Below are 26,229 nucleotides of genomic sequence, written 5' to 3' on the forward strand. Positions count from 1 at the left end.
CACTGAAAACGTATAAGAAACAGAAATCCTGCCGAAAAAGTCCCTGGTACAGCAAGTTCAGGCCAAAACAAGAGCGCGAAAACTGTATAACCGGATTCTACAGAATAAAGCCGGATGCATCCTGATCGACGACGAAACCTACGCCAAGGAAGACTTTCGAGCGCTGCCCGGACCGCAATATTACACGAAATCGGTGTACCTGGACGACGCTGACACCACGGTGGCGATGGAAAAATTTGGGCAGAAGGTGTTGGTCTGGCAAGCAATTTGTACCTGTGGTTTGCGGTCGTCGATTTTCTTCACGAAGGGCACAATTAACGCCGAGGTGTACGAGGAAGAATGTTGGAAGAAGAGAATGCTGCCACTGTACAGAAAGCATAAGTCTCCTCCACTCTTCTGGGCGGATTTGGCTTCAGCCCACTACGCCAACTCCGTTCTACAGTGGTTGTCAAAAAATAATGTACAATTCGTGGAAAAGGACATCAACCCACCGAACTGCCCGGATCTTCGGCCAATTGAAAGGTATTGGGCAATTGTCAAGCGGCACTTTCGGAAGGAAGGTTCCGTGTCCCAAAACATGCAGGAGTTCAAAAAAAAACTGGACAGCTGCCACCAGGAAAGTCACAAAAGTAACTGTGCAGAGTTTAATGAAGGATGTCAAGTCCAAAGTGCGAGCGAAAACAGGATTTTCTTCGATATAATCAGTGAAATGCAAAAAAAAATGTAATTTATCTACAATATATCGAAAACTGATGTCAAAATAACTACTTTTCGATACATTCCTTATTATCTCATTAGATTTAGTTACTATAGAAGCACTAGATTTAAGGAAATGTATCAATTGGATGATTGTAATCGGTTGATGCAAAAGATGAGGAGGCTTCATGCCTACTGGAGAGTAGGTTTGGCAGAAACTAACTCTAGTGGGCTTTTCCCTGCTTCAAATGAAAAAAATAAAAGATGAAGAGGAAAAGAAAGACATTCAGAGTAAAATCCTACAACAGGAGACAGTGGCAAGAGCACTGTCTCGGTCAAATTATGGTGGATGGTGGACGGCTCATGAACCACAGATTGCAACTGCTCCTTGGAGAACTATTTAGCGTGAACACAAAGAAATTTCCGCTCTAGCAATAACAACACTCCAGTGTTGCGACGAGATTTCCGGGCGGCACTCTAGTGAAAATTGCTTTAAAAATTCAATCCAAATAATTCGAACAACTTTGGGTACCATTTGGTTAACGATGATAAAAATTGAATCTTTTATGATTAGTTTCAATCAGAGACGTCAAACTGTATTGCAGTGAATATTCAAAAAAAAAAAACGAAGTGAAAATATATGAGAAGTAGTGTTCTGAAAACCACGACTCCGTACAAGATAAAATCAAAAAACAATCATGATCAACAATTTTGAACCGATAAACTATTTCCATACCATTACTTTAAAATAACCCGGGTGTGAAGATTTCCACTTCATAGCTTTGCTTTTCGTCTTCTAGTCAAAACCGAGCTCTCGGTGTGGAAGACATTGGCATAAAAAAATCCATTTTCCCCCAAAACCATCAGTTCTCGGTCTCTTATTGTCACTGGTTGCCAACGTTGATGGGAAATTCTACCCGCCCTAGCACATCCAACACCCACACCGAAACATTCCGCATTTGGTTAGATGCAGTTTTTAAAGCACACTTCCATATACTGCAGAGACCTGCATCTATTCTTTTCTTGAAATGTAATTTCACGAAAATGTAAAGAAAAACACTGTTGCGATGTGACCAATTTCTCTGTTGCGCTCTCGCTGCTGTGCAGGGTTGGAACCCGTTTTGCGCCCAGGTCCCTGAAATTCGAAACCCCGGCCGCCGTCCTGGTTTACCTAAGGATCAAAACTAAGGATTCCGCCGGAGCGGAGGGGAGCAATATCTACCAAATTGTAACACCGCACGTAGTTCCACTCTGCCATCAGCCGGATCGGAGCAGATCTTCAAACTCCCGGCTGCCGCAATTTCGACGGGCTTGGTTTGCATTTTATGCAAATTGCTCTTTTGCAAACTGGATTCCCTTCCCGGGCTGACGCTTTTTTTTCTTTCTCTAGTTGTTGGTTGTTGTTGCACTCTATCCTACTCTCGGGCCATACAATCTTCTGGTTTGGCCTAGCCCAACGCCATCACAGTACTTCCTTTCTTTCAGGTTGAGCAAGTAAAAACTGCACACATGCAGATTAGATATCCCAACGCCAGCTTCAAGTGCGAGGCAGCGGGTTTTCTTTTTTTTCGTTTGCTTCCCTCTTCGGTACCGTTTGCTCTTTCTCATTTTCTTTTTGTTAGGGTCATAAAACCGCTAAAACCACCAGACCGAAATGGGGCTCGATTCAGCAGAGTGTCATTTTATTTGAGTTTCATTTGCTACACTTGAAACGGAGACATTTTCTGCCCCACCGTCCAGCCCCCCGTCCAGCATCCCACGCGGTTCAGTCGACGGAAAATGCAACCGGATTAATACCGATTACCAATCAGCATCAAATCCATTTGTGTCACTTTGCCCTGACCCCACTCCCCCGCCATCAGCAACGGAGGGGTCAAAAATCGGTCTTGGAGTGGGCATCGATGCCCGGAATGAGCTTTGAATTATTGAATAAAATGTCATTTCCTGTCAAATATTGAAATGCGCTCAGTGCAATTGCCGAGACTGTCGGTATTCGGTCCCTTCGGTCTAGCTACTAATTTTCTAGGCTGGTCCATTGCAGCACAATTTCCCATCCATCCTAGCGCACGAGTGATTCTCGTTAGTACACTGCACTACGGCAAAACGCCCAGTTCATGTTCCCAGCAGACATCACTATTTAATTTAATGGTTATTATCTCATCTTCCCCTCGGGCGGGGTCTCTGCCAAATATGATTCGATTGATAGTGACCCTTTCCCGGCCAGATACCGCCCCGGTCACTGTTCGTTATTGTCACCGTTCCGAGCCCAAACGGTGGACATTCAATTGGGCAACGGTTGTACTGCGGCAATTCAATTTGTTCATTAAACACTTTGTCATTTGCCTGTATGCTGGCTGTGGGTGGACGACGGCCCGTTTGTTTCCGTTCCTGTTCAGGGATCAATTTTGGAAAAGTTTGTCCAATCAAATGTTCCCCAGACGACGGTCCACATCACGAACCGATGAATTCGAGTTTTTAGTTTTTTCGGCATGAAGCATCTCGTATGTTTTTAATACAATCAAATGAGTAAAATCCACATTTCGGAAAACGAAACCAGCAGTTTAATGCAGAGATAGTGGCCAACAAATGAAAACGAACTGAAAAAAAATGTACTAAAAGGTTCGAAATATTGCATGGTAGTCATCAGAATTTCCATTTTCCGATTCGGATGAAACTTTTCTAACATTTTCAGTATCATAGAGCATTTGTTTTGCACGACTTTTTAAAAAGATATTTTTGCATGCTGTTCTAAAATGGTGTCCACGAAGAAGTTGTGAAAATTCAATACTCTGGAAAAAAGTGAGTGAGTAATGTCCGAGACATAACTGGATAACGTGAATACGAACGAAACTATCACGTTTCTATGCACTTTTTAATATCTAAAATCGTACATAAGTGAAATATTGTTCCAGTGATGCTATTGGTGGCACTCTCAAACGAATGGCAAGAAGAGTCAGTCTAAAGACCACTGAATACTGCAACAAAATGCCCGAAGAACTCAAATAACTGTACAATAACGACAAAACAATATCTGGTACACCCAAACCTCCATTTACGTAATAATCGAGACTACGTAAATCGACTTATGAAGTAAAAAAAGTTTACGTTATTTGGAATTTTCAACGTAAAAATAGTTTTCCTTATGTATACGTATTATTAGATATATATAATATACTGGATAGTTATGGAACTAATATTATGAGTATTTGCAGGAAAAGGATGTTCTAAGCAGCATCAATTTCCAAGTTGGCGACTTCCTGTTCATTGATATTCCTTGAAAACCGTTACAATATGAGTATTTTCCGTACGGGTTTGATGAGTAGATGTCGGAAAATGATGCTTGAGATGGTTCTGAATTCCAAGATGGCGACTTCCGGTTTAACCTTATTCACTCAATAAATTGAGAATTAAATTAAATAATATTTGCAAAATATAGCCAATATAATTTTACAATACATAAAACATTGGACGGATTACAATAAAATTTATATTCATCAAGTTACTATTGACACTTCCGTTTTCATGAAGTTGCACAGGTTGTGACACACACAGGCTAACTTTTGACAAGCAGCTGGAGTACAGAGTGGAACACTTGGACTCACAGTATATCACGTGATTTTTAGAGGCACAACATAGTTTGTTATATGCGACTCTTCCCATTAATACTAATACTATATAGGATACGATCAGCAATCCAGTAATATTCAAACATTATTTTCTACGCAATATGCACTGAACCAGCTCCGATAATACCCATATTGTAAGGGTATTCAAGAAATATCAATAAACCGGAAGTCGCCATCTTAGAATTCAGAACCACCTAAAACATCGTTTTCCAACAGCTACTCATCAAACCCGTTCCGAAAATACCCATATTGTAGTAATTTCCATGGAATATAAATGAGCCGGGAACGATTTTCATTGTATGCAAAACCTTTTTTTTAAAATAACTATTTATTGAAATATGAGTTAAATTTAAATTCTTAAGATTTATATATATATATATATATATATATATATATATATATATATATATATATATATATATATATATATATATATATATATATATATATATATATATATATATATATATATATATATATATATATATATATATATATATATATATATATATGATTTGATTATTACCATGAGGGCATTATTTGCTTCCGCAATTCTGAGATTTTTGTGTAGGAAAAATTCTAAGCCTACTTGTATTGTGTAATGGGGAAAAGGAACTTATATACTAACTTACTAACTAATACAGAGAGCGAATCGATTCAATTGAAGATTGCATCGATTTTTGTCGGAATTTGCTTATAATATTATGTGACATTACATCTAATGGTTCTATATTTGTTAGTCTGTGTAACTCATTTGTACTAAACGAGGGAGGACGCTTCAAAATCATTTTCAGAACAACAACTTGACCAAATTGGTACTGCATAAAGCATGGCTGGTCGGAAAATTTGTTTAAAAAATTAACAATTTATTTTTTAGACAGAGCTTAGAATTTCTGTTTATAAGAGGATATAAACATTTAATATATGTATTACACTTTGCCTGGATTCCTTCAATGTGATCCTTGAAAGTAAGTTTTTTGTCATACGTTAAACCTAAGTATTTAGCTTGATCAGTCAATTCCAAGCCATTTAATTTGAGAATGTGATGATTGTTTGGTTTAAGAAAAAAAAGCTCTTGGCTTATGAGGAAAGATAATTAATTGCGTTTTAGCTGCATTTGGTTTTATTTTCCATTTTGACAGATAATCACTGAAAATATTTAAACTTCTTTGTAGGCGACTGCAGATCACTCTTAGATTTATACCTGTGGCTAACAGACTTGTGTCGTCATAGAATAGCGATTTCTGACAACCAACGTGTGGATTTGGAAGATCAGAAGTAAAAATATTATACAAGATTGGAGCTACGCTCGAAACCCTGTGGAACACCGGCTCGTACGGGTAGCAATTCAGATTTACAATTCTGATAACTAACCTGAAGAGTACGATCAGTTAAATAATTTTGAATCATTTTGATCAAATAAATAGGAAACTGGAAATCAGACATTTTTGCTATTAAACCTTTGTGCCAAACACTGTCGAATGCTTTTTCTATGTCTGGAAGAGCAACTCCAGTGGATAACCCAGAAGATTTTTTTGCTTCTATCATGTTCGTTACTCTGACAAGTTGATGAGTAGTTGAATGTTCATGACGAAATCCAAACTGCTCTGGTAAAAAAAATTGAATTCTCATTTATATGAGACATCATTCTCAACAAGATAATTTTTTCAAAAAGTTTACTAATAGAAGAAAGTAACTTGATGTTTCTGCTGGGTTTTTATCAGGTTTGAGGATTGGAATTACTTTAGCATTTTTCCATCTTTTTGGGAAGTAAACTAATGAAAAACACTTGTTGAAAATTTTAACCAGGAGTCTCAAGGCAACATCGGGAAGATTTTTAATAAGAATATTAAAAATTCCATCATTACCAGGAGCCTTCATGTTTTTAAGTTTTCTAATAATTGATTTAATTTCATCAAAATTCGTCTCAATAATGTCATCGTGTGATAACACTTGGGTTGAAATATGCTCATATCTCAATGAGACTTCATTTTCAATAGGCCTCACAACGTTAAATTAAAATTGTGGACACTCTCGAAATGCTGAGCAAGTTTTTGAGCTTTTTTGTATTTGATTTCCTTACTTGAGACCAGCAATTTTTTTCTGAGGATTCTTAAGAATCTTAGAAAGTTTCCAGATAGGTTTAGAATATGGTTTAATTTGTTCAACTTCTTTAGCGAAATTTTCATTACGCACAAGAGTAAATCTATGTTTAATTTCTTTTTGTAAATCCTTAACTGTGTTTTTCAGAGCAGGATCACGAGAACGTTGATATTGACGTCGACGAACATTCTTCAACCGAATGAGCAGTTGAAGATTGTCATCGATGATAGGAGAATTTAATTTAGTTTGAGCTTTGGGAACTGAAAGATTTCTAGCTTCGATAATAAAATTACTCAAATTGTCAATTACTGTGTCGATGTCCGCCGAATTTTCTAAAATAGTTTCATGATCCACATGATTTTCAATGTGAGATCTGTAATCCAACCAATTAGTTCTATGATAGTTGAGTATAGAACTAATTGGATTAATTATAGCTTTGTTGGAAAGTCTGAATGTTACAGGAAGATGATCTGAGTCAAAATCAGCATGAGTAATCGGTTCACTACAAATGTGACTTTGATCTGTTAGAACCAGATCAATTGTAGACGGGTTTTTCAAAGAAGAAAAACAAGTCAGATTACTGGGATGAAGAACTGTGAAGTAACAAGCTGAGAGTTGATTATGAAGTATTTTACCATTACTGTTATTTTGCCTACAATTCCACTGGACATGCTTAGCATTTAAGTCCCCTATTACGAAAAATTTCGGTCGATATCTTGTGTTTTTGCAAATCGCCTTTAAAGCAATTTAATTGTTCGCCGGTGCATTGGAATGGCAAATATGCTCCAGCGATGAAATAAATTCCATGAATGGTTTCAACTTCGATTCCCAAGCTTGCAATAACTTTAGTATTGAAAGAAGGTATAATTCGATGTTTAATTTGCCGTTGGACAAAAATGGCAACTCCACCACCCATTCCAGTAAACCTGTCAAATCGATGAACCAGATAACGTGGATTACTTTTCAATTTGACATTTGTCTACGAACTCAGATTCATATGAAAAGTAGTACACTCTCAAACAAGGTTCCTGAATTACGTTTGGATCTGACTTCTGATTGCGGAACCACGCGATGATATGTGAAACGAAATTAAAATAATGCAATTCATTTTTCTCGTAGATGGCTGAACCGATCTAAGATTTAAATGAAATCTAAGAATCATCTATGATTCAAATGAGAGGTCTTAAAATCCTACAAAACATCTTACTTTTAGTCAGATCTATCTTCTGGTTTAGGAGATACAGGGTGATTAGTATAAAAATGTCCATTTCACATAAATTAATCAGGTTTATCGGATTTGCAGATTTGGATAATCGATTACCAAATAAATTTATTTCAGTTTAAGCGGTATTCGTTTTTGGATTCGGAATGAACCCCCAAATTTAAATTCGCACTACAGTTTCTTAAAGATGTCTACACACTCCTCAGGTGAATTTAACTGATTTCGGCTACACCGATTTTAGAATTCCGGTTCCAGTATCGAATCGTTTCTCAAAGCTGAATCATTTTCTCAAAAAAATCCGAATCGAACTTCAAAAACAAAATGCTAAAATGCATTCAAATTAAAGCACTTAAAGTCCCATACAAAATTGATGAATCTTATCCGATTTTGGAATTACAGATGATGAGTTTTTAAATTTCATACCGATATAGAAGATGTAAATTGTTTGGCGTATTAATTTATGGCCATACGAATCATTTTGGGTTATGCTAGTTCCTGAATACCGACTCTGGAAGTACCATAAATAATTATGAAAAACTCTAAAGTGGAACTTACTTCGACATCTCATGGAATGTTCAATCGATTGTCACACGTTAAGATTGAAATTCGATGCGATTTGCAGTTTCGACATTACAGGGTAATGAGTGATTAAAATCTCAATTTGCGTTTAAAACGACGGTCATTAAAATAATGTCATGGAATATTTATTGCCATTAGAAGAAGATGATTATCCGATCTACCTATTAATAAAGTGTTTTCGTTAGAAGATGAACTGCAAGGCGGTCCTGTGTTTTGATTATTTACATTAGAAGAATTAAGTGGTAGATTTCTACCTGTTACACTAGCATAACTGACATTAGAAGAAGATGATGACGAGGTCGATCTACCGATAAATTGTTCTCGTTAGAAGACGAATTGGCAGGCGCACCTGTTTTTTATTTTCAATTCAAAGAATTAAGTGCCTTAGAAGAATTTGGCGTGCCATTTGTAACGGTTTTTTTTATTTTCAGGTATGTTCTGTAAATTTAAGGTCATTGATTTGACTTGTTGTCTAAGCGAACGAGCGTTTAAATTTTTCTCCTGACAGTACATTTCAAATAATTGGATTTATGATTTCCATCGCAATTTGAACATGAAAATTTATCAGTGGTTTCATTCATTGGACAAACGTCTTTCGAATGCGATTTACCACAATTCAAGCACCGTATATCCATATGACAATTTTTGGTTCCATGGCTGAAGCCTTGGCAAAGGCTTGTTGCCATTCCGGTTGGACGCAGGCATTTTTGAAATGCATGAAATTTTAAATTAAATTAACTAGGCTAAATTAGTCTTCGATTAGACTCCTAGTTTGGAAAAGTCTTGATAAAGACTGATTTTGTGGTAGTAGTATAAAGACGGATGACTGACCTTAAAAAAGGCTTTCTTAGTCTTGAAAACGACTGATTATATTAAAATATCACTCTTTGTATAGCCTTGAGAAAGGCTGACTAATTGTTAGTCTTTAAAAAGACTGTTAGTGATTCAGGTAGCCTTGAAAAAGACTGTAGCCTTGAAAAAGACTGAAGCCTTGAATCGATTAAACTCTAGGTAGCCAGAAAAAATTTCAATATCTCTCAGGGGTGTTTGATTTTTGTAACTCCAAAAATTTCTAATTTGTCACCAAATCTTTTTCATCTTAAACAAGGTAAACTTTATCACAACACCGCTATTCGATAAACACGATTCCAATCAGCTTTAGCTATCGATGTTGTTTTCATTGACCATTTGACATTTTGAAGCGACGCGAACAGATTTCAACTAAAAAAATGGTTGATTTTCCATTGCGATCATTGTTTTGCTTGCATTTGACAGCATTCAGAAGCACATATTTTTCAACTACTTAAATATACGCAAATCAAAAACCATTCTGGTTGAATCAAAAAGTAAATAGTTAAATCGACTATCGCAAACATCAAAAACTGCGATATCGCAATTTTATGATCGGATGATGGTTCTCCGTGCTGGTGTAAAATTCAAGTTCGGAATCCGAATCAAGAACTTAGTCCATGAATTGAGCTCTAGAGCTCTGGAGCTGAACTAATTTCAAGAATCCAGATTCTAGAACTGAATTCTGAAATAGAATTCCGAAACCCAAGGTTCGAATTCAATTCCAGCCTGCAGGTTCTGGATTCTGAATCTGATTTCTAGAAATGAATTCTGAAATTGAATTCAGGAAGAAATTTTTGAAACTGAGTTCAGGAAGTAAATTCTGAAACTGAATTCAAAAATTAAATCATGGTGCAGAAAACAGTTTCAAACTTTAGTTTGTATTTCAGAAATAAAGTTTTGTTCCAGAATCCAGATCTAGGATTCAAATCTTGAATTTGCTCCAGAATCCTGGATACGAGTTCCGAACTTAAATTAAGCCACTAAGTTCAAAATCCAAAATTCTAGTTCCTGAATCCAGAATTTGGATTCAGTTCCAGTGTTTTAGTTTTTACTTTTAAAAATTCAGTTTTAGAATTCCGTTCCAGAATCGAATCCAGATGAGGCTTCAAACCACGCACAAGGTCTATTGATGATTCGGTTGGTAAAAGGTTCTCATCACGACGTCCAGTCCTGTCTAACTCACAAAAAGAAATCATCGAACTTCGACCATGGTTTACCTTTGAAACTCGTCATATCCTGGATGGTATGGTGAAAGAATTTCGTTGTTGCGTTTAGCACAACTCGAGATATCGTCGATCAAGTTCTGCCCATTCTTCCAGATGAGGAATTCATAAAAGATGTTTAGAATTAGAATATTTGAATTCGAGAAAGACAATTCAAATACCGATTAAACATGCAAAATTGTCACTTGTGCAACCGGAAAAAATCAACAGCATGAAAATAATTAGAAACCCAATACTTTGAAAGCTGAACAATGTCCGTACCGTAAGCTCCGATTTAAATCGAAATCAGCTTGAATCGTGCGTCGGAGGAACCGGTCGATGTGTGTTCCGAAAATCACTTCTGTCATGTCACCGCTCGAACATTCTTTGCTGCGTTGGTGTGTGTGCCACTTCTGCCTGGCACAACCGGTAGACAACGGTAAATCTTGTCGTTTGCCACACTCCTGCGTTTCCGCATGGAACCCTTGATTCTAGGGGCTAGGGTAGATACCGGTCCATCCAGATCGGAAAAACGTGCCACAGCAAATGTACCGAGAGTACTCTGCCTGTAGGCTTTCGAAACATGGCCAATGACGAAGTGAGAGCGTTGCTTCTGCCGGTGTAACCGCTGGTACATGAATGTATTAAAATCTACCGAACCGCCACCAATATGAGTAGGACAGGGACCTAGTGATGGCAGCATTGTACTTGTCACCTGGCTCTCGGAATCAACCGGAATGTCTGTGTTGTTCCTCGTTTCCCGTCGGGGCTGCACATAATTTGCCCAATAACAGACAGTTTGCACAAGTAACATGCTTATGGCTGATGGGAAATCGAACTGCACACTGACATGGACGGAATTGAATTCGGACAAATTTTCCCCAGTCCTTGGTTGCGCTGAGCGTTCGTTTTGGGGCTTCGATCGACCGACCGGCAGAAAGAAGTAGCGCATTGAGACGTAAATGTTTTACCGTGAAATTATGATCCGGGGGCACTTTTAGATGACTCACCCGGTTACTCGGCATTTCTCTAGACTAGACTGGACTGGACTGGACATCACAGGGCCACAGCAGCCTGGATCCGAACGAGATAGAAGAAACACCGACCAAAGCCAGCTTATTTATTTCTGTATGATTAATTGCATTTATATTACTATTCTCATTTCGGTGAGATATCGACGGTAAAAGTTTTGCGGGAAAGTTCGAGCGGGTTGTTTTTTTTTTGTTCTTCTTCCCGACCGTCCAACCAAACAACCAACCAACCAACCAACAATGGAGAGATCATCATAGCCAATCGGATTGTTGCAGTGCGCGATGAGACTGAGTGGAACAACATTATTCAGATTATTGTTGGTAATGAGATTTTAATAAGTTATGCGATCTGTCTTGCTCGTCATCGGGATGCTGGCAAGCTTCAGAGGGCTGGATGAGGAGCGAACTAGAACTCAATTATGTATATGACAAATGAGCTACGATAATTATGGGAATTACGCGAAGATGATTGCCAGAATTTAGCTAGTCATGATGGGATTTTTATCCTGTGTCTGTTTTTTTCTCTCTCTCTATCTCTCTCGATGAAGATGCTATCAATAGGGAAGAGAGATTATCATCCGAACACTCAAAGAACTCCCATAGACTGAACAATAAGTCAGCCTCACAATTTGAAAACTTTTCGAAGATAGTTAAATCAGGACACGATGGCTTACAAAACTCGTCACGAAACTTTTCATTGCTCCCCCTCCACCTTCCTTCCTTCTTTAATGCGTTGGAACTCGTTTTTTTTTCATTCATTCTTCTCGTTTCTTTTTATCTGCCTCATGCTACAAAAACACAGCGGAAAATCCACCCCTTTTTTTCCCCGGCAATCCGACACCGCCGGCACGTTGTTTTACGATCAAATCAGTGAAGGCGTTTTGCTTTAATGAACCGTTTTATTTAATTTACAGATTTTTATCCGTCTACTCATTCTCCCAGCTAACAGGCGGCAAAAGCTTCACACATATTTGAAGTTCATTTCTCGTCAAGATCAATCAACTGCTGAGCGCCCAAAGTTCCCGCATGTTTGGCATTCCCTCCGAGAGGAAGAATCTTAAACACACGTTTTAATCCTTGTAATCGTCCTATCGCGATTCAACGTTCGTTCAGCTTCACATACACACACACATACACACACCAAACAAACAAAGATCTTCCAATCCGGATGCCGGCGACGAAGCTTTTCCCCAAAAAACACCATTTCGGCTGTAAGACGCTACAGTAGTAAAGTAAACAAAAAATTCACACTCCCTGACTGGATCGTGTGTCGTCGAAGTAGAAGTGGGGAGTGTGTGTGTGAGAGAGAGTGAGATGAAGGTGTAAATAAATTCGAAATATTTGTTCAAAGGCTCATGCTTTTCGAACCGTTGTTTCAGCCCAAGTCGGTTTGGTAGGAATTCTCCAGTTTCCGACGGGAAAAATTGCTCAACAACTCGTAAACTATCGTCGGTAAGTTTTACATCAACAATTCCATGTAACGACGAGTTTCGGGGCCGAAATGGCGGCAGGTGGCAGGCGCAGGGGTTGAAGGACTTACACAAGATTGAAGTTCCCATTTCTTCCACGGTCACCGTCTGAAGGATGAAGAATCATTCTTGCAAAGCAAAATGATGTGTTTTCAGAAAAAAAAAAACAGCAGAGAACCAAAGAAAAGAAGCTGATGTGTGTTTGAGTGAGAACACAATAAATTTCAAGAATTTTCCCAACTATTCAACTATCTTCATCGGCATCGCTTTGGGACCGAGAGAAGTGCCGAGAATGAATTGAGTCGTATCGGTTTTGGTGCTGATGTTGTTGTTGTTGTTGGTTGCTACTGTCACTTGCAATTCCCGGACCAACATAGGAAAACGAAATAAAAGATCAGGCAATTTATTTAATATATCGACATAAGTATTTGACACTTTGTAGCAGGAAGCTCGTCCTCCACCAAGTAGAGCAAACAGGCGTAAAAGTGGGTTACTTGTTTGGTGTGTCGGTTGCCTGCATGGACGGAGAACGACCCCACTCCAGCAGATGATCAAATAGTTTGAAAATTGTTTCTGCTCATCGTTTTGTTTTTACGCTATAAGATATCATTTTTCATGATATCAAAAAGTAACATAATTAAGATGATCATGTCTTTCTGCTTTTCTGTTTTTTAGTTTTTCAGTCTTTCCGTCTTTCCGTCTTTCCGTCTGTCCGTCTTTCCGTCTTTCCGTCCTTCCGTCTTTCTGTCTCTCCGTCGTTCCGTCTTTCTGTCTTTCGTTCTTTCTGTCTTTCTGTCTTTCTGTCTTTCTGCTTTTCTGTCTTTCTGTCTTGCTGTCTTTCCGTCTTTCTGTCTCTTTCTGACTCTTTCTGTCTCTTTCTGTCTCTTTCTGTTTCTTTCTGTTTCTTTCTGTTTCTTTCTGTTTCTTTCTGTTTCTTTCTGTTTCTTTCTGTTTCTTTCTGTTTCTTTCTGTTTCTTTCTGTTTCTTTCTGTTTCTTTCTGTTTCTTTCTGATTATTTGTGTTTCTTTCTGTTTCTTACTGATTGTTTGTGTTTCTTTCTGTTTTCATTTTTCCATTTTTTCTATTTTTTTCTATTTTTTTCTATTTTTTTATATTTTCTCCATTTTTTTCATTTATTCAATTTTTTCAATTTTTTCAATTTTTTCATTTTTTTTTTTCAATTTTTCATTTATTTTCATTTTTTTCAATTTTTAAATTTTTTTCAATTTTTTCAATTTTTTCAATTTTTTCAATTTTTTTAAATTTTTAATTTTTTTTTTCATTTTTTTCAATTTTTTCAATTTTTTCGATTTTTTCAATTTTTTCAATTTTTTCAATTTTTTCAATTTTCTCAATTTTTTCAATTTTTTCAATTTTTTCAATTTTTTCAATTTTTTCAATTTTTTCAATTTTTTCAATTTTTTCAATTTTTTCAATTTTTTCATTTTTTTCAATTTTTTCAATTTTTTCAATTTTTTCAATTTTTTCAATTTTTTCAATTTTTTCAATTTTTTCAATTTTTTCAATTTTTTCAATTTTTTCAATTTTTTCAATTTTTTCAATTTTTTCAATTTTTTCAATTTTTTCAATTTTTTCAATTTTTTCAATTTTTTCAATTTTTTCAATTTTTTCAATTTTTTCAATTTTTTCAATTTTTTCAATTTTTTCAATTTTTTCAATTTTTTTCAATTTTTTCAATTTTTTCAATTTTTTCAATTTTTTCAATTTTTTCAATTTTTTCAATTTTTTCAATTTTTTCAATTTTTTAAATTTTTTCAGTTTTTTCAATTTTTTTCAATTTTTTTCAATTTTTTCAATTTTTTCAATTTTTTCAATTTTTTCAATTTTTTCAATTTTTTCAATTTTTTCAATTTTTTCAATTTTTTCAATTTTTTCAATTTTTTCAATTTTTTCAATTTTTTCAATTTTTTCAATTTTTTCAATTTTTTCAATTTTTTCAATTTTTTCAATTTTTTCAATTTTTTCAATTTTTTCAATTTTTTTTCATTTTTTTCAACTTTTTCAATTTTTTCAATTTTTTCAATTTTTTCAATTTTTTCAATTTTTTAAATTTTTTAAATTTTTTCAATTTTTTCAATTTTTTAAATTTTTTAAAATTTTTCAATTTATTCAATTTTTTCAATTTTTTCAATTTTTTCAATTTTTTCAATTTTTTCAATTTTTTCAATTTTTTCAATTTTTTCAATTTTTTCAATTTTTTCAATTTTTTCAATTTTTTCAATTTTTTCAATTTTTTCAATTTTTTCAATTTTTTCAATTTTTTCAATTTTTTCAATTTTTTCAATTTTTTCAATTTTTTCAATTTTTTCAATTTTTTCAATTTTTTCAATTTTTTCAATTTTTTCAATTTTTTCAATTTTTTCAATTTTTTCAATTTTTTCAATTTTTTCAATTTTTTCAATTTTTTCAATTTTTTCAATTTTTTCAATTTTTTCAATTTTTTCAATTTTTTCAATTTTTTCAATTTTTTCAATTTTTTCAATTTTTTCAATTTTTTCAATTTTTTCAATTTTTTCAATTTTTTCAATTTTTTCAATTTTTTCAATTTTTTCAATTTTTTCAATTTTTTCAATTTTTTCAATTTTTTCAATTTTTTCAATTTTTTCAATTTTTTCAATTTTTTCAATTTTTTCAATTTTTTCAATTTTTTCAATTTTTTCAATTTTTTCAATTTTTTCAATTTTTTCAATTTTTTCAATTTTTTCAATTTTTTCAATTTTTTCAATTTTTTCAATTTTTTCAATTTTTTCAATTTTTTCAATTTTTTCAATTTTTTCCATTTTTTTCATTTTTTTAAATTTTTTAAATTTTTTCAATTTTTTCAATTTTTTCAATTTTTTCAATTTTTTCAATTTTTTCAATTTTTTCAATTTTTTCAATTTTTTCAATTTTTTCAATTTTTTCAATTTTTTCAATTTTTTCAATTTTTTCAATTTTTTCAATTTTTTCAATTTTTTCAATTTTTTCAATTTTTTCAATTTTTTCAATTTTTTCAATTTTTTCAATTTTTTCAATTTTTTCAATTTTTTCAATTTTTTCAATTTTTTCAATTTTTTCAATTTTTTCAATTTTTTCAATTTTTTCCATTTTTTTTCATTTTTTCCATTTTTTCCATTTTTTCCATTTTTTCCATTTTTTCCATTTTTTCCATTTTTTCCATTTTTTCCATTTTTTCCATTTTTTTTCCATTTTTTCCATTTTTTTCCATTTTTTCCATTTTTTCCATTTTTTCCATTTTTTCCATTTTTTCCATTTTTTCCATTTTTTCCATTTTTTCCATTTTTTCCATTTTTTCCATTTTTTCCATTTTTTCCATGTTTTCCATTTTTTCCATGTTTTTTCCATGTTTTTTTCCAATTATTCCATTCATTTTAAAATTTTCCTTTTTCATTAAAATTTGCATGATTTGTTACGCTTACTGTTCTGAAATTTTAGACATTGATGAAAGCGGCAACGGCAATTCCACGTCGATTCGCCTAAGCCCGATCGAGCTTCAATCAATCAGTGCCACATGCCCTACAAATATACGGTAACAGTTTCATCCAGTAAGTCACCTAATTGATTTCAACCTCGTAGCTTTAGCTTATCCTTTACTGCCTCCTGATGCTACCAATCACACAGCTGCACAATTGAATTAAACTGTCAAAGTAGAAACTGATATCCGAAGCTAAAAATTTTACAAAACTCTTTCCGGCCACGGCCACAGTTCGCTGTTAGTGTAGGTGTGCGTGTGTTTGTGTGAGTGTCAGTGTTTATGTGCACCACTCATCTCACTTCCGGTCCAGAGGGTTTCCCCATTCCCATTCCAACCGGTTCTGATGGTTTTGTTTTAATCGATTCCGTACCTGGTGCCAGAAGCTTTTCCACTTTCCGACCATGCAAGCGTCCATCACTTTTTAAATCGATTATTGCCAATCGATTCAGTTTGGCTTTTTCGAGCTTGCTTCCGTGTGCTGCTGCCTGGTTTCATCCTTGCCAGTGTCCCTGGAATTTGCGAATGGTAGTCGTCATCTCGACACGAACCCTTTATATGTATCTGGTTAGAAAATTCCATGCATCGAACCGCTGGCCTCCGGTTTGTACCGGTCCGTTGGAAAAATGCAATCGGTGTGCTTTCTGAATTTTTAAAGTGTTTTTTTTTATCGACAAATTTGCAATTTTTGACTATCTGCTTCTAGTCAGCTGGTCTTTCTCTCAGAGTCGGAATCGGAATCGGAAGCGGATCTAGTGTGGACCACGCCGGAGCCCGAAAGCTGACGGTGCACAATGGATTGGGGTTGAAAGGAATCCAAGAGCTGCGCGTCCAAAAGTGTAAAACCGGAACATCGATAGTCAATGAATTGTAAATTTCGGTACCGATTCTTCGAGCTCAGCGGGTTTCGATTTCCTTCGTTCGGCGGATGTGAAGAGGAGTGTGAGAAAAAAATGATACCGAGTGCTTCATCCGGTGTGGACCACCATTTCCCAACTACTACCCAACGATAATGTTGATGTCGGTGACGATCACGACAATGGTGATACGATCTTCCAGAATGTTAGAAGGGCAGACGCCGGAAACAAGATGTCACAGATATCGTCGATGCTAGTCCAAGTGGTCATGCATGGCAGTTGTATGAATCGAAGGTCAGTCACCATTGCGAAGCGATTCAACGAATTTCACTGTCACCTGCCCGAGAGACACAGTGTCTTCGAAAGATGCTAGCCAACGATAATTGACGGAAAACACATGAAAATAGCTGATGTAATAGTTACTATTGTTGTCTACAAGCCAGCAGCAGTTCATAAATCAATCACGACAATCTTTTTGATATATTGCCCAACGCCCTGCACGCCCGGTTCAGCGAAAAACGAGCTTCTGCCAGCTTCGATTGAGTGAACGAAGAAGGAGGAACCGTTTTGAAGCTCACTACATCCGCCCGGGCCATTTGCTGAAACCGACACCCGTCCGAAAGGTGCCTCGGTGTTCGGCACGGCGGAAACCCTGGTACGTATGTTTCTTATTCCAGTTGGCACAACTCCGGTCAGACGGACGCCGAGGAGGAGGAGGAGGATTCGCATACCTTTATCTGATGTGGCAGTGCCTCTGATTGATTTGCGATCAAGATTGCCGGATTTCGACATAACCTTCGGTGTACTCTTTTTAGGCAACGTTTCCGACACCGTTTGCAAGCTGCAGCAACTGCTCGATGCACCGGTGGTACGTTGCATGTAGTTCTGCCGGGCCCGATTGGAAGGATTTATCGTTTCGCCACGGATCGATAGTTTGATTTGAAAGTAATTAGACTGATTTGTTGCTCAAAAAGCAGCACTTTGGGTTATTGAATTAGATTTTAAGCTGAATGGTACAACAAACAAACCAACAAAGGATATGCCTTTCTTTTTGCAACCATCTCTCGTAATAAACAAAAAATCTCTGCACCGAGCTAACTGAGCGTTCGTCCTAATAAATAACGCCAAGTGGTGTCCCAATATTTTAATTCCCTCTTGCTTCCACGATGAGAGAAAGGACACCAACGACGACGACGACTGAAAACGAAAAAAAAATGCACGATGGCACCATGTTTTTATGATTATTTATTTGACTTCTGCCATACTCCGATGCGCGGTTAGGCCACCGATTGTGATTGTTTTTATTAAATCTACGTGCCGCAATAAAGATGAATAATAATTGCTTCACTGCTGCTGCAGTCGAGATGATTGCGATGACGTGCGTTGTTCGTTCGACTAGGAAGTAAGCGGGATCTGCGTTTCTTTTTTTTTTTGTTTTAGCAGAATACAGCGAAGTGCGTGCCGTTTGATGTAGGGCAAGTTATCAGGCTCAGTCGGTCGGTCTGGGATGCTGGGCTGGATGATTGCATGTGTGTTTGAACGAGCAGATAAACGACTGAGAACCAACAACACCTGTACGTTTTGTGATACGAAAAAGAGAAGAAGAGCAGAGAACTGATTTATTGAACAATCGTTGAGTATCGTGAAACCACCTGATGACCAATGAACCTATCTGTGTTGAAATAGAGTTCTATTGGAAGTTGATGCTGGAAACTGCAAACATGCTTATAATGATGCTGGAAACTGCAAACATGCTTATAATGATAACAGTATTGAATTAGATAGTTGCTAGCTTAAAGTCGGGAACGAAGAGGCAGTTTCAAAGTTTGAGCTTGAGAGTGCTTTTGTATGTTTTGTATTTAGTTCTTAGCAATTTAAGCTGAACCAACGTAAAAGTTTGCGCTACTTAAGTATAGTATCAATATTTAATTAATAATACCGAAGCGCAATGTTTTTCCGGGATGTCTCAATATTCATAACCCACAGAACATTCACAAACAATACAAATTCCATGGAAGCAAAAATGGGTAATTAAAAAGTATACATTTTTCTTTAAATAGAAGAGGAAACCCTCTATCAAAGTCTTTATAGTATAAAATTTTATTTTTTCAACATTGTTGAAAAGTTTTCACTTTATTTTTTCACTGGTATCTTTTTGGCAACACTATTTTTGACAAATCACACATGAAGGGTGACTTGCACTAAAAAAAAACTCTCACGTTAATCTTATGTAAAAAATTACGTAGATTCCAAAAAACCACCGGATCATGATTGAATATGTCACGAACTTACTTAAATTCATTATAATGTCCATTTTGTGCTCGGGTGCAAATGCAATATGGCGTTTGATGAGAAACCTAGAACAAACTACATATGCCAAATCATTTTGACCCTTCTTCGGTATTTATCACACTGATTTAAAGGTAAATAATTGCTCTTTAGTTTCATGAACAGCTTATCTTAGTAGATAATAGTGCCATCTATGTGTTCGAAAGCGCATTTTAAAACTTGAACCTTTCTCTATTTACGTGACACATTTCATTGACAAATAACAAGGATTTTACAGTTCTCCCTAAACAGTTTTGCATCTGACGTTGAAATTCCAAGATGGAACAGAACGCGATCATTAAATTCAATGCAAAACTTTTTGAAAGTCCACCAGAAACATTCCGACAGGACAGGACAGGACAGGACAGGACAGGACAGGACAGGACAGGACAGGACAGGACAGGACAGGACAGGACAGGACAGGACAGGACAGGACAGGACAGGACAGGACAGGACAGGACAGGACAGGACAGGACAGGACAGGACAGGACAGGACAGGACAGGACAGGACAGGACAGGACAGGACAGGACAGGACAGGACAGGACAGGACAGGACAGGACAGGACAGGACAGGACAGGACAGGACAGGACAGGACAGGACAGGACAGGACAGGACAGGACAGGACAGGACAGGACAGGACAGGACAGGACAGGACAGGACAGGACAGGACAGGACAGGACAGGACAGGACAGGACAGGACAGGACAGGACAGGACAGGACAGGACAGGACAGGACAGGACAGGACAGGACAGGACAGGACAGGACAGGACAGGACAGGACAGGACAGGACAGGACAGGACAGGACAGGACAGGACAGGACAGGACAGGACAGGACAGGACAGGACAGGACAGGACAGGACAGGACAGGACAGGACAGGACAGGACAGGACAGGACAGGACAGGACAGGACAGGACAGGACAGGACAGGACAGGACAGGACAGGACAGGACAGGACAGGACAGGACAGGACAGGACAGGACAGGACAGGACAGGACAGGACAGGACAGGACAGGACAGGACAGGACAGGACAGGACAGGACAGGACAGGACAGGACAGGACAGGACAGGACAGGACAGGACAGGACAGGACAGGACAGGACAGGACAGGACAGGACAGGACAGGACAGGACAGGACAGGACAGGACAGGACAGGACAGGACAGGACAGGACAGGACAGGACAGGACAGGACAGGACAGGACAGGACAGGACAGGACAGGACAGGACAGGACAGGACAGGACAGGACAGGACAGGACAGGACAGGACAGGACAGGACAGGACAGGACAGGACAGGACAGGACAGGACAGGACAGGACAGGACAGGACAGGACAGGACAGGACAGGACAGGACAGGACAGGACAGGACAGGACAGGACAGGACAGGACAGGACAGGACAGGACAGGACAGGACAGGACAGGACAGGACAGGACAGGACAGGACAGGACAGGACAGGACAGGACAGGACAGGACAGGACAGGACAGGACAGGACAGGACAGGACAGGACAGGACAGGACAGGACAGGACAGGACAGGACAGGATTATCTGGTGTGCCAAACATGAAACTAACATTCTTTTGACAATCATTGAGAGATGAATTAGTTTGAACAAACTTGTTAAGAATTAGAGACAAATGTTAGAAAATTTCACGCAGTTTCGTACTCCGTGCAAGATTACAAAAAATTTTTAGTGTTTCAACTTTGGCTTAACTGTCCCTTCGTTCAACACACTTATTCAAAAATACTTCTCGGAAATTAACTAGAGAATTGTTCAGCTTTTAATAATTTCAGTTTAGCTTTTAAGATAAATAAATCTGTCTCACTGTGTCAGCCGTCAGAGCGACTGACTGTTCCCTGTCGCAAATTCCTTTTAATTTGCCTTAAGACTTTACGATTAAAGTTTTCGGATATCCGGGGAGAAGCAAGTAGGGCATAAGAGCGGAAGTACGCTTTTATGCTGGCTACGGTTCTCCAGCGGACTGTACCTGTGAAGGGAAAGGAAGAAATATTTGTTGAAGTAAATTATACTTATACAATTCTCTTCTTAGAGAGAATTACTTCCTGGGCGATGATGCTTCCTTCTAGGGGAGGATGACTTCTTCTGGTGGGGGGCTCGTCCGGGAATTTTCTTTCTAGTGATGAATGCGAACGACCGTTTTCTCTGGTAACTGATGACTCATTTATTTTTTAATTTCCTTAAACTATATATACATGAATCTTATGGTAAAATATTAAAGATGTTGCACGACATGCAGTGCAACATTTATTACTGTCTCTCTTTCTCCTTAGATGCTGACGTTACCATTCGTCAGCACGGGTAAACAATTCCTATCTACCTCACTATTACATAGAATTTGGTATTCAATGTTGCGCTTGCATTTCGCGCTATCCTTCTCTATTCCCTATCACGTACCGATGCTTTCAAAACTTGTTGGTCTTTGTCAGCACGGGTAATCAATTCATATTTCTACCAGACTCAAACATGACCGTCGCCAGACTACCTTTCCTTCTTTTATTGCAGTCCTTTCGGGAATTACGTATTAAATTATTTTATTACCGCAACCTTCCGAGAGCTGATTTGACGATATTCATTTAATGTTCCTTTTCGGGCAATTGTTTATGTTTGTCCCTTCGCATTTCGTCATGGTCTTTGCTAATTAATTTTACTATTGCCATCGGCACCAGATTACCTGGCGTCTCGACCCAACTTAAGCTTCCTTTGCTATTTGAATTAGCGCTTATTGATGCACATGGGATGCGAGAATTGATGGAAAATTAATAGCTCTCACGACTGCGCCGGAAACGCCTTATCGGTTCAAATCGCTTCTCGATCATAGTGCTCCTTTAAGCACGTTGTTTTTGTGGTTGATAATTAAATTTAATAATGCCAGTGCAACTGACGCAAGCTCTACGCTCGACATTCCCGGCCCCGTAAATCTTCTAGAAGGTTTACCCTATTTGATAATCGAGCGATTGTCATGAATGAATGATCGTGAATTAATGATAAAATTTGCGTTCGTCCTTTCTGTTAAGTTTATTATTCCTATAAATAATTGCAAAGACCTTATTTTATAACGAACTTTCAGCCGTATTTCGCGGAAGTGGAAACAAACACTCCGCCGGTCTTCTGGAATTTCGTGTTGTATTACATTTTTTAATACGTAAATAGATAACTATTACCACGTACATAATACCTATCAATCCTACACCCATTATTACATATTCAAATATGGGTTCACCTACATCTTGTTTCTTATCATCATTTGTTAATATTGTAAAAATTTTGTTATTAAATGGATTTGCAGGCTTATTTAATTTCGGTAATTCAGTTTTATTCTGCTCTAAATTGAAATCTATTTGAATTCTTTCTTTAAAATATAAGTTTGTTTTCCTTTCTTCCCTATTCACAAATCCATATATAACACTTTTATTACTTTGAATTTTACAATCAAAATCTAACCTAACTACGGCCACTTTATAGGGTGGCGATATTATTGTATGCTGGCAGTGGATTACGATGCTCGTCGTGTCGCTGGCGTAGTAGAGTACCTGGTTCTCATCCGTGAGTGAAATCATCTCGACGTATGGTGGCGTTAAGTGTGTAGTATTGCAGCGGCTCTTCGAAACTTTGTGCGCCACTAGTCCTGATACACAGTCAAGCTCCTTATGAACCAGACTAGGTTCCACTATAAAATGAGTTTTGTTCATTCGTACTGGTTCCGTAGTTGGGTAGAAATATTCCCCGTTATGGTCAATCAGTATGCGTGGTTTTCCTATATCAATGATGGCGTGATTCTCCGTATGAGGTACAGGAATAATTTGAAACATTTCGTACACTGTCTTGCTAACAATTACAGTGTACATTGCGATTACGATAGTCCCGTTGATCTGCTGTGCTTCATATTTTACCAACGAGGATTGTCGAAGAACTGTTAGTCCTGCTGGCAATATTGACGAGATGTTGTCGAAAGTCGCGGTTAGTTCTTCCGTCGAAAGTGGATATGATCTCATCCTTCTGTACTTGTGAAGTATAGCGTCAATGGTTTCCCTTGATAGCATAATAATTTCGATTAATCGGCTTTCTAGGTATTCCGTGTCACCTAGGACATATTTTTGTTTCAAATTATTCGTTTCCTTCATTAGTTCGTAGAATCGATCATTCAGCGTGCCTCCCATCTCAGCCGTCTTTCCATTTAATTGCACAAGTGACTCAGATAGCTGATGTATCTTCTCATTGTCGTGCATCCTCATTGATTTCAATTCGGTTTCGATATCATTTTCACCGAAGAGGAAACTCCATAAAAATCCAAATATTCCTTTGGAACGGCGGAATCTCGTTCTCTCGTAATCAATTTCGAAAATTGCATCCGAGCACAACTTGTTGAAAATTTCCAAAATTTTTTCCATATTATCAGTTTTTAAATTTTTAATCATGTGTTTCCTTGTTGCTGATATGTTACCCCGTATGTCTTCAACCAGAGCTCGATCCTGATCTGGTGATACCATTGTTTCGATATTTGTACGCCATATCCCTCTTTTCATAAGGCTTGTCCCTATGTGATCGAGAAATACGCCATTCTGTTCGACCGGCGTAACCAATATCGCATTTGCCGTACTTAGCACCGCCGCAGTGGTTAATAAACCTGCAAGTACAGAATATGGAGAAAGTCGAATGACTGGTTTTGCCTTTTTGTTGGTACATTTCCTTTTCTTCTCTGGCTGAGAAGTTTTATCTAATTTTCGTTTGGTCTCGATACGGTGACTTTCAAATGTAGATTCACAGGACTCGGGTTCAGATATATGCATTATAGCATGCCCTGATTTCTTTTTTACCGTCGGTTCAGGAGTTAGATCCTTTCCTTCGACGTCTAAGATCGCGAGTTTTGCAACTGCGCGTCTAAACGTTCCCTTTCTGGTTATGACATCAGCTTGTCTAGCTACACCGTCATCAGAAACAATTAATTTCGAAACACGTCCTTTTAACCATCGTCCTGGAGGTTCTTCGTTATCCACCATTAGGACTAAATCATCTATTTTGATCGGTTTTACGTCGCCAGTCCATTTTTCTCTGGCGATTAATGTTGGAAGATATTCTTTCTTCCATTTATCCCAGAATATCTTCATGGCATGTTGGATTCTTGCCTGCGAGTTCTTATCGTAAGGTTTTGGATCCATTTCGAAGGGTGGTGCATATTGTCCCGGCCTTCCTAAAATCGCATGGAAGGGGGTTAATAGCTCATCATTCACATCCTTTAAAGCTCTATGTATCAAAGGACGTGAATTAACAAACCACTCCGCTTGAATAAAGGCTGATCGCAGCACTTCACTCGTAGGTGTCCTTTTAGACATATCGTCTATCATGACACTAAGCGCCTTCTTTATTATTCCTATTAACCTCTCCCATACGCCTCCAAAATGTGGAGCCGCTGGAGGGTTAAACACCCATGAAATTTCTAACTCTGCGGCTTCTCCTTGTCTCATTCTTGTGTCGAGTTCTTGTAGGAGGCGTTTCAACTCTCTTTCGGCTCCAACGAAATTAGTTCCGTTGTCGCTGTAAAGCTGAGTTACTTTACCTCTTCGACACTGAAAATTCCTAAAGCATACGAAAAAGGCATCGGTACTCAAATTTTCTGCCATTTCGATATGTATCCACGTGTAACTAAACAAGTGAAAATAACTCCCCTTTTTGACATTTCTATCTTTTGAACATAGAAAGGTCTAAAATAATTCATTCCATTATACTAAAATGGAAACGCGTTTACTGCAGTCCCTACACGTGAGAGAAGAGCTATCATGACTCTAATCTTGGTGTTAATAAAGGGATATAATTTTGTTTTAACTAATAATTTTTTGGGCGTATAGTACTTTAACATCCTTCTTTCTTCTAAATAATGAATGTCTTACCTTAACATGATTTTTATTTCCTTTTAAAGTTATTCTATTTCAGCATTTCTGAACATTAAATTTTTTTTTGTCTTTCATCGTCCAAGCAGGATCGAAGTTATGTTTGGAAGTAATAAAATTGATATTTTCCATTCAAAATATTAGTCTCTGCATACTTTTCTCCAAACAGAGAATGCCCTGACACTTTGTGCCGTTTTTTTCGGAAAATATTTTCCAATTTAGTCCAATCATTAATTAATTCTTCAATCGAACATTTTTCCACAGTCGGAGGTGGTTCGCTACCTGGTTCCTCATTCGACACACAAAGGTAACTTGGGAACCAGTCCTTATTCCTCTTGATTCAGGAGGGGTTTGCGAATTCGAGCGCAATGAAGGAGTTGTACCTGATCGACTTACGGATGCACATACCAACGACACACATGGCGGTGTACTTGTTTCTTTGAGCATTTTAGTCTTTGGGATTCGTTTACCCAAATTGTATCCAGAAAGTGGTTCTGGTATAGGTCGTCGAGGCATTAATCCATATGATCTGGCACTTCGTATAATTTCTTCATCTGATGATTCACCCACGGAATCATTCTTAAACGTAAAATTATTCGACGTTAACCCCCCGTGTAGTGGCATGATGATATAATTATTTGTATCTTTACTATTGCCATCCAAATTTGCATAATAAACCAATTCCCTTTTCCATTCATATTCAAAGGGTACACTGAAGGCTTCATCGAGAGCATTGACATGAGCGGCGACTTTTCGCTTAGTCACCATGGTAGACATAGCTAAAACTTTAGCGCTATTGTCAAATGCATTCCCAGGTGCTGGTGCCATACCAACAACAGATTCCATTTTGTTCTGTTCGTCGGTAGATC

General features: G+C 37.3%; 2 protein-coding genes across 4 annotated transcripts in view; both read right to left on the reverse strand.

The window, feature by feature from the left end:
* The window catches only part of LOC131438776 (RNA-binding protein Musashi homolog Rbp6), a 1,824,137-nt gene that overhangs the window by 938,986 nt on the left and 858,922 nt on the right, over positions 1–26,229 (reverse strand). The window lies entirely within an intron of this gene.
* Positions 20,886–25,403, reverse strand: LOC131438774 (uncharacterized). The gene is made up of 2 exons (XM_058609027.1): positions 21,515–25,403; positions 20,886–21,441 (listed from the first exon to the last, which is right to left on the reverse strand). The coding sequence occupies exon 1, from the start codon at positions 25,091–25,093 to the stop codon at positions 22,526–22,528; it is 2,568 nt and encodes an 855-aa protein (XP_058465010.1). The 5' UTR covers positions 25,094–25,403; the 3' UTR covers positions 20,886–21,441; positions 21,515–22,525.

This window comes from Malaya genurostris, chromosome 3 (genome assembly GCF_030247185.1).
Source record: "Malaya genurostris strain Urasoe2022 chromosome 3, Malgen_1.1, whole genome shotgun sequence".
NCBI classification, from domain to species: domain Eukaryota; kingdom Metazoa; phylum Arthropoda; class Insecta; order Diptera; family Culicidae; genus Malaya; species Malaya genurostris.

Excerpts from the sequence above, each read along its gene's own strand:
- LOC131438774 (XM_058609027.1), bottom strand. The coding sequence starts at position 25,093 with ATGGCAGAAAATTTGAGTACCGATGCCTTTTTCGTATGCTTTAGGAAT.